This window comes from Montipora foliosa, chromosome 5, assembly GCF_036669935.1.
Source record: "Montipora foliosa isolate CH-2021 chromosome 5, ASM3666993v2, whole genome shotgun sequence".
In the NCBI taxonomy this organism is placed as follows: domain Eukaryota; kingdom Metazoa; phylum Cnidaria; class Anthozoa; order Scleractinia; family Acroporidae; genus Montipora; species Montipora foliosa.
In genome coordinates this window covers 34,336,919-34,349,418 of record NC_090873.1, presented here as the reverse complement: position 1 = coordinate 34,349,418, position 12,500 = coordinate 34,336,919, and the positions used below count along the sequence as shown (strand labels likewise).

The following is a 12,500-nucleotide window of genomic DNA, read 5'->3' as shown; positions in this document are numbered from 1 at the left end:
GAAAGTTGATCACTGACGGGTGAATGCTCCAATTATTGGGGTCTGAGTCTTCATTCATATTGGTGCTTCTGTGGTAGCTGACGCCCCATTCGTCTGCTTGCTTTAAACAGTAGACATAATCTTCCAAACCCCAGAAATAGATACCGTCTTTGAACGCTTCATTTATGCTGAATTCCACCGCGTCTTCATCAGTATTCATGTTGGACACTCGTCGGTAGACGCCCTTGTCAGGAAACATGATGTAGTAACTACCAAATGCACAGTAGTAGAAGCTTCCTCCGCGACAGTTGGGATGAAGACTGTACACCACAGCATCGCCGTCCTGATTCATGTTGGTAACTCTACGATACTCATTCCCTTTAATGATGTAGTAGAATGAATCATCGCCGAATTTTCCAGCCAAGTAGTGATCACCCCATCGACAGGCTTCACTTATAGTGTAGATCTTGATATCGTTTCCTTCATTGAAATTTGTGCTTCTCATATAGACACCTAGGTCAGAACGGATAATATAATAGTAGTCTTTGGTACCACAAAAGTCGACTCCCCTAGCCTCGGCTGCGCCCTTGGGGACGATTTCTGGATAATCAGACATGACTTTTTCTCAGTGTCTTCAGCTGATCGAAGTAAACCTTCGTTTTTGGGGACTTGTGTCGAAGTGATTGCAAAATTGAATGCAATAAGCTTTGCCCTGTCACTCAACTCAAAAGGAGCTTCTATTGGATGAGAACATATCATGCGATATGTGCCTCGATGTCATATACGACAATGCTGACTTCAACAGCATGAACAACGGTCTAGCACGTGAACAGGACGTGCGCACTGAAACCACAGCCAGGCGTGTGGCACGCAAAGCAAGCTCGACGCCTCCCGAGTGTGTTGAAAATTTCGTAATGAACTTTAGTGTGCTTATTTTCCGTTGGGAAGAGAGAAAGAGAGAGAGAGAGAAAGGGGGGGGGGGGGGGGGGCAGAGGAAGGAGTAGGTAATTAATGAACTAAAGTTTCCCAATTCTTGCTGACGTATTGTTCAAAAAAAGAACTGGGCGTAATTGCCGGTGCCGCACGCTCACAAGTTAACTTACTGGCGACCAGTGATTTCTTAAAGAATTACCCAAGCCTGTCGCGATGTTGCGGTACACTGCCACGTGCTGTCTGTCAATCATGAGTTTGATGTTGTATGATTGCGTAACCATATCGAGTGACTTATGGGTGTTATAAAGGAGGACATTTCACCTATCCCAAGATGCTTTGCGCCAAACTATATTATCAAAGTTTTGTGATCACGTGGTCATATCATTTCAACATGGATGCGTTGGATGAACAAGCGTGGCAAGCGCCAGTTTTTAGCAAGTCAAACCTTTTATATGTATACTGCGTCGACTTAGAGCATGTTTCAGAGCTAACGATACCCAGCTTACCTTTCCTAAAACTTAAATGTTTGTTTGGGCACGTGAGTTTTCCTAGAACACTCTCGGAGCGGCGGATGGTGGTTTTCCCTCAGTCATATCGAGTGCTCGATAAGCTGAAAGATGTGACATCTCCTTGTGTAATCAAGATTATCTCCAGCGTTATTTTCCGGGTAATGATTTGCTGTCCTTGATTTCGACTTCAATGCTGCGAGATATTTTCGCCGATTCACAAAATTGAATACGAATAATTTTTTTTTTTGGAAGATTCACCCAGATGAAATCGATGATGATAGCGAGGTGATGCTGATATGGGATTTTGCAATAACAGATCTATCTTTGACTGCCTCGCATTGTGCAGTAAAAGCAAAGATTCCGTCGTCCGTTTCTCCAATTGATTCTGTTATGCCTCGTCTTGACCTGAGCCGGGTGACTTGTAATTGCGTGAACTCTAGTTCTAATGGGAAAATTCTGTCGCGTACTGATCATGAATCGAGAACCATTTCCGAAATTAATATTCAGAAGCTCTCCTTATTGGATATTGACGAAGACGAAGACGAAGGCAACGCTTGTGAAGAAGAGGAAGAAGATAAGGAAGAAGAAGAGGGAGAGGACGATGACGACTTCACTGAAGCCAATGGCTTAAGCAGCAAGGAGTTGTTCGCACCTAAAAGCACTGAATGCTCGCCAACAGAGCAACTCTACACAGAAAGTTTCACATTGAAAGGCAGCTCGTTTCACGAGCATTTCCAGAGAACTCTGAAGAGCTGCAAAGATAAAATGATCAACAAGGAGACAATTTTAATCAGACTTGGCAAAGAACCGGTGAACAAAAGAGATGAAAACGCTATATTAGTGCATGCTTGTCCTGGTGATACTTGGGAACCAATTGGGTACATTCCTGGCGTGAAAGTTCTCAAAGTTACGAAGGCCATTAATAATAATGAAATAACAAGTATGTCACTTCTTTCAGTAAAATATCAATACGTTTTTTCAATATCAAGTTTTAAGTACTTTGCAATAGTGACAATTTCAAAGAAAGGAAGATGGGCAAAAAACAGGGGCAATTACAAATATAATGAAACTATCTAGGGGAGCTTCTGCATTGCTGTCCAATAATTCACTAGATTATGTTTTGTTTGTAGACTTTAATTAATCCCAAGGTTTGATTCACCTGCTTCTTTGAACTTTATAGCTGCTGCAAAGTTGTTCCTCTGGCACTCAAACACTAATTACTCTAACAACGGGGCCAATCAAACATACTCAGCTGTTACAGCCCAAAGTAAAAGCCCTGAAGGACCATTTTCAAATAGTTGAAAATTTCTGTTTTCTATTGCTTTTTATCCTTTACAAATGACTTGCAAGTTTCCTACATTTGTATTCATTTACTGTTGAGAAATTTTCCTGCCAACAAATGGAAAATTACCTCTTCATGTGTTCGGTTACTCCATGTAATAAGTTAACAGTATGTCCAGTCCACACTTTGTTTTTTCTTGGTGTAGACTTAGTGTCAGCAAAGCAACACTAATATGGTGAATTACTGTTTGTGTAGTTCCAGGAAATTTCCACGCCCCCATCACAGAGGGTCTCTAGAGATTCTAAGGTGGATTGGGGCCCTAAAGTAATGGAGGGATAATCAGGGGGGAGGGGTTGAAACCAAATACCTCTCCATGGGATGGGGGAGATGGACATTTTCTGGAACAACACATTGCTGAAAGTGCACCTAACCTCAAAATTTTTTTTGCTTAAATAAATCTTTGCACCTGTTCGAAAGACACTGCACCTTTTTAAAATAAAGCTAAGTTGACTTTTTACAAGTTGTTAAAGTTACAAAGCCATCATCTGTCCCACAACTGAGCTAGTAAGGAGCATGGGTCTATTCCTTGTTTGGCATCGCAAGCTTCTTTGCATGCATGTTTACAAAGACTAAATGCGATGCAAACAAGGAATAGACCCATGCCCCTTACTAGCTCAGTCGTGGGACAGATGATTATTAGTTAAAAAGGGGCAAAAAGGCGCAACATGTTTCAAACAGCTGCAAAGAAGCAAAAAACCAAATTTTGTGGTTAGGTGCACTTTAAAAATATCTAATGCCTTGATCAGTGGTCACAAAACTCTTACGAACGTCCAACACATGCAATCTTGATACCTCGCGCCAGGATTCAGTGACTATGTTGTGCTCACAGTGAATCCTTTTCAAAAATTGTTTGAAGGGCTTTGTGGAACCCACTGGCAGTTTTGTTTACAGAGATGAAAAATACAATACAACTTAACTTTATAATTCTGATGCAATGTACAGAGTTTTATTATTTATGTACAATAAATTATAATACACAGCATTGTGTTGTATTTTATGATTAAAATCCATCAACATTTATACATCTAAGTTTCCTTCCTTTATCAATTACCCAATTTAATTCTAATCACAAAACAGGGGTTTCAATAAAATTTCAAGTATGTGGCTGGTTTGAGTAGAGTACACAACTAAATAGCCCACTTCTCTGAGGGAACTAGCCGACACTTGTGTCTGCTGTAAATGCTTATTGAAAGTACTGCAAGTGCACAAATTGGGACCACTTAGCAAACAAATTCTATTGCAAACATTGCACCATTACAGTATACACTAGCCTGCACAACAGGAGCAGTGCCAATTTGATAACACAAAATTATTACAGCAAAAACAATATCTTCAAACACCACAGCAAACACTTTCTCCCACTCAAGGATTAGGGGGTGGTGCCAGGTAATTCCCTGGCCTATGAAATGATTGCCTAATTGTTTGCCTGTGACGAGCTGGAAGATGAGCTCTGCCTACAACAAATATAGAACTATCTTCGCGTTGATTGATCCGTAATCTGTGCAGGCGAAGAGGGTGATTCCGTGCATCTACCTCCTCATCAATTTCAGGCCTTTCATCAAATGATGGGTAAACATCATCAGAAAAACGCTCATTAAGAGTCCAGTAATAGAAAGGAAGATCTATGTCCATTCTTTTGGTGAATTCCCCGTTAAAAGGAACAACAATTTATTGTCATCAAAGAGGCTAACAATTTATCAATTCTATTGGAATGTCAATGTCTGATTAACAGAGTCTGTTCGCCTGAAACACAGATTTACTCCAAAACTGTCTTCCAAAAGGCTATGTTTGAACATATGTGATGACTAATAAATTTCACCTGCTAACTTAATGTGTTGAGGGACTGGTACCTTACCTAACAAATTCCCACTGGTAATTAGAAATCGATCTGCAGGGAATCACACCATAAATCTGTTTTATATATATTTTTTTATGTCTAAATGGTGGGATATTGGCCTCCTGTTTGAATTTTTAAATGTTAAAATTTTATTTCCATCTACTTCTACTCCCCAAGACTGTCTCCAGAAATGACGAAATTTCTTCTTACCTAACACTTTTTGGCCAGTATGGTTTGAATTGTTTTAGAGTGAAAATTTGCCCAAGGTCCCGATGGCACACACAGAAATACGATTCCAGATCATCAGTTTCTGCAGCCCTCGGGTGTTCTTCATAGCCAATCACTCCATTCTCTCGACGACGAAGCTCTTGGCTCTCCACGTTAGTGGTCACTTCCACTACAGTCTCTCTTGAGAACCCACGGATGCCTCCTACAGGTCTTAGAATAATAGAAATGTTTTTAGTAAAGAAATATTATGAAATATTATTTTTATTTGCAATCCCACCATAATTCCAGATCTGGATACTTTCTAATGCAACTTCAAGATTTCAAAATCACATTTGGAAGGCATGTTCAATAGCACAGTAATCATATTTCTTTATATGGCACATTCCTGGCCAAATTGTTAAAAGGATATGATTCAAAGTTATAAATTATGTGCTGCAAAATATGGGAATTACATTGCCAAGTTCAGTGTTCCATATATCAGAGGGCGAAGGGTCTGGGATCAAAAACCTGACACAATGGAGGATCAAATTCAGAAGATGTGAAGAGATCCACATCTATTCAACCTCTGCCTTTATAAGTAATAAAGTAATAAGTAACAAAGATAGTTATGCAACATGAATTTTTAAAGTATTTGGACAAATATCCAGATATTTGTCACAAAAACTAAAACAAAAATAACAAAGAATAAATGACAGGTGTTACACCAGGCCCAGACACTGTATAAGAAGAAAGGTGGAAGAAAATAATGGTATCCTCATTTTATGCATTGTGCTGCAATTTAGAATAAATACTGTACTCCAGCTTTTGTTTCTCAAATAACACTCATAGAACACCTTTTATCCCCAATTTGTAACTACAGTTGTTCTAAATATAGATACCTGTTGATGTCAATGGTGGAAAAGTCGTAACAATCCATATACCATGGCATCCATTCTTCCAAAATGAAGTTGAACATTTGATAGTTGTATCTACATCTCTCGAGCTGACTCAAACCCCTCCCGTCAGACGCTTCATGCCACTGTGCAATAATCCGAATAAATGCAGCCTCTTCATTCTTGCCAAGCCTCTCGAGTGAACGTACCACATTGTAGGATAACAGACGTTCTGCATCCTTCACACTCTGACGCCTCTTTCCAACAAGGGCTGCATGGGTGAGACCACTCAATGGATCTGCTAAGACATCAGCAAATGCCTCATAGTCAAAGGCAGTATACCCTCCATCTCGAACATGCTGAGCAATGCGTTTTAGGAGGTGGTTGTGGTCACTACGATCATGTCGAGCCCGACCAGTAACTGGATCCACCTCAGGAACATAAAGATGTTGTATAAAATCGACTCCCTCTTCCTTCAGCTCCTTCACAGCACTCCGAAATGTGTATGTTCCAAACACAGACCTCAGCTTGTCAAGTAATGATTCACTGGTATTCTTCCGGAATGGATGAGGTGTGTAACCTGCAACAATCAAGCATGATCATAAAATTTAGTTTTTCATATGACCACTACTATTTAGGGACCGGTGATGTAAGTGAATTTAGTTTACCTGCCGGGACAAGCTTTCCACGAATGTAAGTCACAGCATCCTCTAATGTTGAGCCACTGTTGATCAACTCATGAACTTCGAAAATAACATGGTGAGGGATGACACTGTTTGGTCTTGCTACAATAGGGCTTCCATCTAGTGCAGCTGAAATTAAGAACACAGATTATAGCTGTATGTCAAACCCAAGAAAAAAAGCAAGAAACAATCACCTCACTGAAATACGAAATGAGTTTAGTACTTAGGAGATTAAGCTTTCTCACCCTGTGTTTGTTTACATCTCCTTAACTAAATAACATTTCATACAAGTATATTGTGACAGTTTTGCTGGTCAGGGTTCAACAATCATAAATCCGTCAACAATACACAATTGAAACCTTCAATTGCTAATATGACAATAAAAGGCAACCAATATGTGCTTCTCTAACAACAAACTGAGATTTACACCCGTTCAACCTACTGTGTATCAAAATCAGCATTTCCAGTAAAGTCTTCTTGCTCAATTTCTGCACACTCTCTCTTGCATCATGTATGAGTTGCCACAAATGAAGGGCCCTTGTTTCTCCTCTTGACCTCAATGAGCAAAACTCTCAATCTGTAACAGTACCTAAAAAAACAATGTTATCCTCTTTTGATTATCATGTTTGGAGAGTTCACGAACAAGTATGACCTACTTTCAAACAAGACTTAAGGGGCCCTATCAGCATGTTCACAGAGATAAATTTGTGAATTTCTTCTGACTATCACAGCACAGATATGTATGCCTAAGAATGCTACTTTGTTTCCACACTAATGTTGGTGTTGGTGGCAGATAGGAGTGCATGATTCCTTGCAAAGCAAGCTAACTGCAACCAGGGTGTACAATGGTTAATGTGCATGTTAATGCTGTCTTAGATCAAACTGATCAAAGAATTACTTTTTAACTTTAAGTTCATTCACTGCAGATTTACTACCAGAAATATGTCACAAAAAATATACACACACACACAAACATTACGGTTCAATACCATTTCCACCAACCACTGTTAGAATGCAATACATGTACTCACCCACTAGGTTAAGGCCTCTCTCTTGCATTTTCAGTTTAACATCCCTAGTTAGATCACGGACATACTGGTCCCGCATACTGCTGTAAGGCATATATCTGATTGGCAATGCATAGGGCTTCTTATTTCGTCTTTCATCTGAGAGCATCAGAACTAGCACATGGGTGGCAGCTATCCTTTTCTTCTTGAAAAGGTTGCGGAGGTAGCCTTTCACCTCTTTAACCAATCCTCTCAAAGAGGTTCTGATGGTCAGCATATGACGGGGCAAATACACAGCTGGATTAAGGCAAGCGAGTTGCTCTTCATATACCCCCTTTAGGAATTGTGCCTGCTGGAGGAGAGTTTGGAATTCTACAACATTCCAATTGGCATTCTTAAGGTTTTCCTCTGGTGTTGATCGATTCTCAAATTTTTTTCTATAGTCCTCAACAGATAAGTGAAAACCATCATCAAGAAATGAGATATCATCCTCCAAACTGTCAATACACTTTTGCAATTCCAACTGGAGACCATCTCGGTTGTCAATTCTAGCAATGTTACTTAGTAATGCTACTCTTTGATCATACTCTCTCCTCAACTCCTCCAACTTTCCATTACCCAAATCTACATCTCCATTCCAAACCCCTGAGAGGGACTCCATCAGCGCTTCCTTCAGATCTGTGGCATCCAGCTTCAACCAGAATCTTCCGTCTGGATTGGCTGATTTCAACTGGTCTAGTGCTGCTACCTGTGAAGGCAATAACGAAAGAATTATGGTTCATTACATGTGTGCATTATTATTTTTAGTATTTTTCTTCAAGTTACTATCGATCTTAATTGAACAATGCTTTGTCAACAACTGGTACTATTACTACTTGTATTTCTTTTTTTTTTTCAGACTTTCATTTTTTATTTACATCTACCAGTAAATCTTTTTTTCTTTATTTTTTTTTTCTACAGCTGATCTAAGGCATAATAATCTTTGTAACTGCTCAGCTCGTTTAGTTCTTACTATTCTGAGTAGTTTTTTGCTTATTTAATTTAAGTAAACCTTATTTTTGTGCTGTATGATACTTTATGTGCAAAGAAAAATAAAGGGTTGTTGTTGTTGTTTTGGTGGTTTTATGCAACTGATCGAACAAAAGGCCTTAATAAATTAAAAAACAAATCTGACGACAATATGTCTACACTGACTAGCACTACAAACCATATACAGAAAATGTTCTAGTTGGGTGCTTCTTGCATGAGATTTCTATTACATGTTCTTGAAAAAATGTACCAGAACAGCCTTTATGACAATCTTATGACATTGTTATTAGTATATTCTGCAACAATAACATCAAATGTGTTACCTGTACATCAGTTGCTGAGCCAAACAGTGACTTCTTGTCCTTTCTGTGCTGTGTAGCTTTGCTTGTACATGGCACATTGACACGTGCCTGAACAAAGACGGATTAAAGAAGAAAAAGACTTTCACAAATCCTGGTGTCACAATATGTTATTTAAACTGCTATTACTATTTGCTCTTATTACTTTACCACACTACAAACTGCACGTGTACAACAAGAAAAATCAAGTTAACAGGTTAAGATCAGACAAGGAATACAAGTAGCAATCTCAACTGTGGAAATCTTAGCATTCTGAAAAAAATTATCGAACTAAACAGTTCAAACCAGTGTATTTTGGGCACAATAACATTGGGAATGTGTTCTAAAACCACCACAGTGTAAATGCAATAGTGCATATGCAATCTACAAAACTGCGCCACTATATTATGGCACAGAAATTAACCACATGAAACTCTTGAAAATTGCTGGCTCCAATGTCCTGTTGTGCGCAATTATTAAGCACGCAACAGTATCAGAAAGTGCAACTGACGTCTAAAAACGTTATTGTTCACTCCTACCTTCAGCGGGTCTCGGATATCTTGTGGACTACAGCCACTCCACATAGGGCCAGCTAAAAGCCTCTGTATTCTCTCTGGAAATTCGGTTATCATAGTTTCGTGCCACAATCTAAAATCTTCAGGTTCCCTTATCTGTTAACAAAAATCCAAGCAGAAATGTAACAATCCAATATAACAATATAACAAATCCAAGCAGGATAACAAATCTAAAAGTACAATAATGTTTTAAAACAGAGGAAACTAGAAGTATAACCAGGGACAAAATTGAACCGTAAGATAGTCAAAGGTTCAGATACACACCCTGGGTCATATAAATTAAAGACAACAGGAAGATTTAATTTCAATCACCTGAAAACAATGAAAAGACACAGACAACTTTGACTGACAGAACAGCAACCTTTGACTGTCACAACAATATACAGTTTAATGCATATACATGGTAGTCAGTAAAGCTGACGTTAGGGATATCCTCGACTTCTAAGAGTTGGCCAACCTGATAAAAAACCCAGCCCTGCTTTATTTCACATACCTCCATCAAATTCAAAAGTGACTGACAACAATATAAACCACATACTTGAGCAGTTCGGGAAATTATCCCACACTCCTCCTCTGAAGGAGAGCAACACAATAAAGCCTAAAAATTCCACTCTGACATTGCCTCTTACAGAAAAGACAGTAAAAAACTGATAATGACACCTACCTGCATCACATTTGTGCATGTGAAGAACTCAATGCAATATTGGATTAAACCAAAAGGCATTCTGTGTATTGGGATGAGTGGCCCTGCATTGTTTGGTCTGTCCATGGCGAGTCCTTGGCAGAACTTCAAGACCAAATTGGGCTTGCTGTTTTCTTCAAGCCTCTTCATAGCATCCATGGACAGCTGCACAAATGTTCGTGGATTGGAAGTGATACCAATCGTGCGAGCTGCCCAGGTGTATAGCTTGTCCAAGATACCTAACACATCTCCATACTCCAATTTCTCCAAGAACACCACCAGCACATCACTAACATCAGAAATAAAGGAAGTTCCACTTATCCCTCCACCCAAGGAGGCCAACCCTTCAATGACTAAGTCACCAATCTGATTGGGAGACAGACTCTTCATTTTTCCCAGTAATGCTGGTGATACACGCAGCTGCTGCACCTCATCAGGTAAGTTTGTAGGACCTTGTCGTTGTGGTGTGCCATCAATGTAGGACTCTACAGTGATACCCATGGCATCTTCCGCTTCCATTACTGTGGCATATTTATTTTTTAGTTCACCTAGAACTTTCTGTCGGATGCTGCTTCCTGCAACAAAAAAAATATATCATTTCATTATTTACTGTCTTAATGCATTTTCTGTGTGTTCTATTACTGTTCTTCAATTCTGCTTTTCTTGTCTATTTATTTTCTGAAATAAATAATGGTACATTGTAATTGAACTGAGTGGAGTGCAATTTGGTCCAAAATCATACATGTGATGTCAAAATCCAACGAGCGCACAACGCGAGTTTGATGTGAAATCACAAGTATGATTTCAGACCAAAATTGCAAGACCCAAAGTTCAATCACCACTTTATTAGATATATTTTGAAATCGCACAATTCAGTAACCTACAGTGTGAATAGAAGAACTTAACAAGATTTTGGTCAGTGCAAATATTTATTGAGTCGATGGCTTTTTCGTCTTTCATTTTTCTGTAATCAACAACAACAACAACAACTTTATTGACTCTTACACTTGACAGAAATTAAAATGTGACTGATTTGTTTAAAAAAGCCTTAAAATCTGATTGGTTGTTTTGTTTTACTGTCCCATTCTCATTGACTGAGAAAAAGTTGAGATTAAAAGCAAAAGATAGTGTGACTTGTGAATAAATCGCACTGCTGAGAGTCAATCACATTACAAGGATAACCAGTGATTTCAAAATGGACTTAATAAAGCTCATAAAAATTTTATCTATTTTACTTGCTACAAAAAGAAAAAAGTCCAGTAAAAGTAAATTTCATCAATATGAATTACTTAAAGACTTACCAGATCTTCGAAATTCAGTCCCTGAAGTATCTTGCACAAAGGCTGCTGCTTTGTCCCAGTAATCGTGGCGATTACCGAATGTAGGCCATTCGGTACCTTCTTTCTTTAACTCGCCAAATAAAGCGACAAACTGAATCAGAGCAATCTGCTCCTTTCTTTGCCACGGGAAAGATCTCTTTGAAACTGACGGCAGCTGTTTCGGGCTTCTTGGTGATCGCACCAGTCTCGCTTTTTTAAGGATGCGACGAGATGCCTGAAGTTGGAGCAAAGAAATATTTCAAGGAATTAAAAAATACAAGCATGAAACCTTTTCAGAGTAAAGGAGGCAAGCGAACGATCAATGATAATAAACACAAGATACATGAGCTTTTAAAAGTACACTGTTTGATACACATATTATTTTGCACACATTCAAGAAAACAATTACCTTCTGCGTGGGACTTAAGCTTTGTTGAAATCCAAGCGATCGACGGACTGGTGATTCTTCGTGGCTGCATTCGATTTCGCGTGATTTCTTTTCGGCTGGCTTATGTGGCATGTTGCCAGTTTCCACGTGCGATCGCTTATGCGAATCTTCCATTGACCTATAAAAAACAATTTTATGTTAAATAACGACATCGGAACAGGTTCCAATCCGAAATAATCAAAGTACTAATTAAAAAGTAATAATTCGAAGTACATAAAGAGAAAGAGCGCATACAAATTCAAACGAAGGTAAAACAAGCGAGCGGTCGACCAAATTGGCGCCATGTTCGCGGCCTTTCGTTCACCGAATCTGACACCTTCATCTTGCATTTTGGCGGACAAACAGCAGAAAATTTGAAATTTTCACAACGTTCAAACCAGTCTAAATCGCGAAGTCGAAAGAGGTCGGAGCGCTGATCAAGCATAACTAATCCCTTAGCTATAAATATTAATAGTTTATTACACGAAAACTCAACCATATCAATATACACTCACCCAATTGTCCGAGGTCATCGGAGCATATGTCTATTTGCTTGAACAAAGACAGTTACAAACGGATGTCCTGGTTAGAAGAACAAAACATAAATTGGACAATGAACTGGATAATAATGTTCGAGAAACATCAAAGAACCAGTGGGCGTATTGAAACTTACCTGGATAAAAGAAGTCGCGTATATTTCCGTCAATGAAAATTGGCTTCGATAACGTAAAATGCTCGTT

General features: G+C 39.0%; 2 protein-coding genes and 1 pseudogene across 2 annotated transcripts in view; 1 reads left to right on the top strand and 2 right to left on the bottom strand.

Annotated features, from left to right (window-relative positions):
• LOC138004031 (uncharacterized) overlaps positions 1 to 666 on the bottom strand; it is a 1,347-nt gene extending 681 nt beyond the window's left edge. The window contains exon 1 of the mRNA XM_068850422.1: positions 1 to 666. This exon is cut by the window's left edge and continues 681 nt beyond it. Within this exon, the coding sequence (XP_068706523.1) occupies positions 1 to 595 (595 nt within the window). The 5' untranslated portion in view covers positions 596 to 666.
• Positions 1 to 12,185, bottom strand: part of LOC138004032 (uncharacterized) — a 48,281-nt pseudogene extending 36,096 nt beyond the window's left edge.
• LOC138004033 (uncharacterized) lies at positions 1,289 to 4,124 on the top strand. Its single transcript, XM_068850423.1, has 2 exons — positions 1,289 to 1,579; positions 1,674 to 4,124. Exons 1-2 carry the CDS (start codon positions 1,304 to 1,306, stop codon positions 2,496 to 2,498), a joined length of 1,101 nt encoding a protein of 366 aa, XP_068706524.1. The 5' UTR covers positions 1,289 to 1,303; the 3' UTR covers positions 2,499 to 4,124.
• Positions 12,186 to 12,500: the final 315 nt, after the last annotated feature.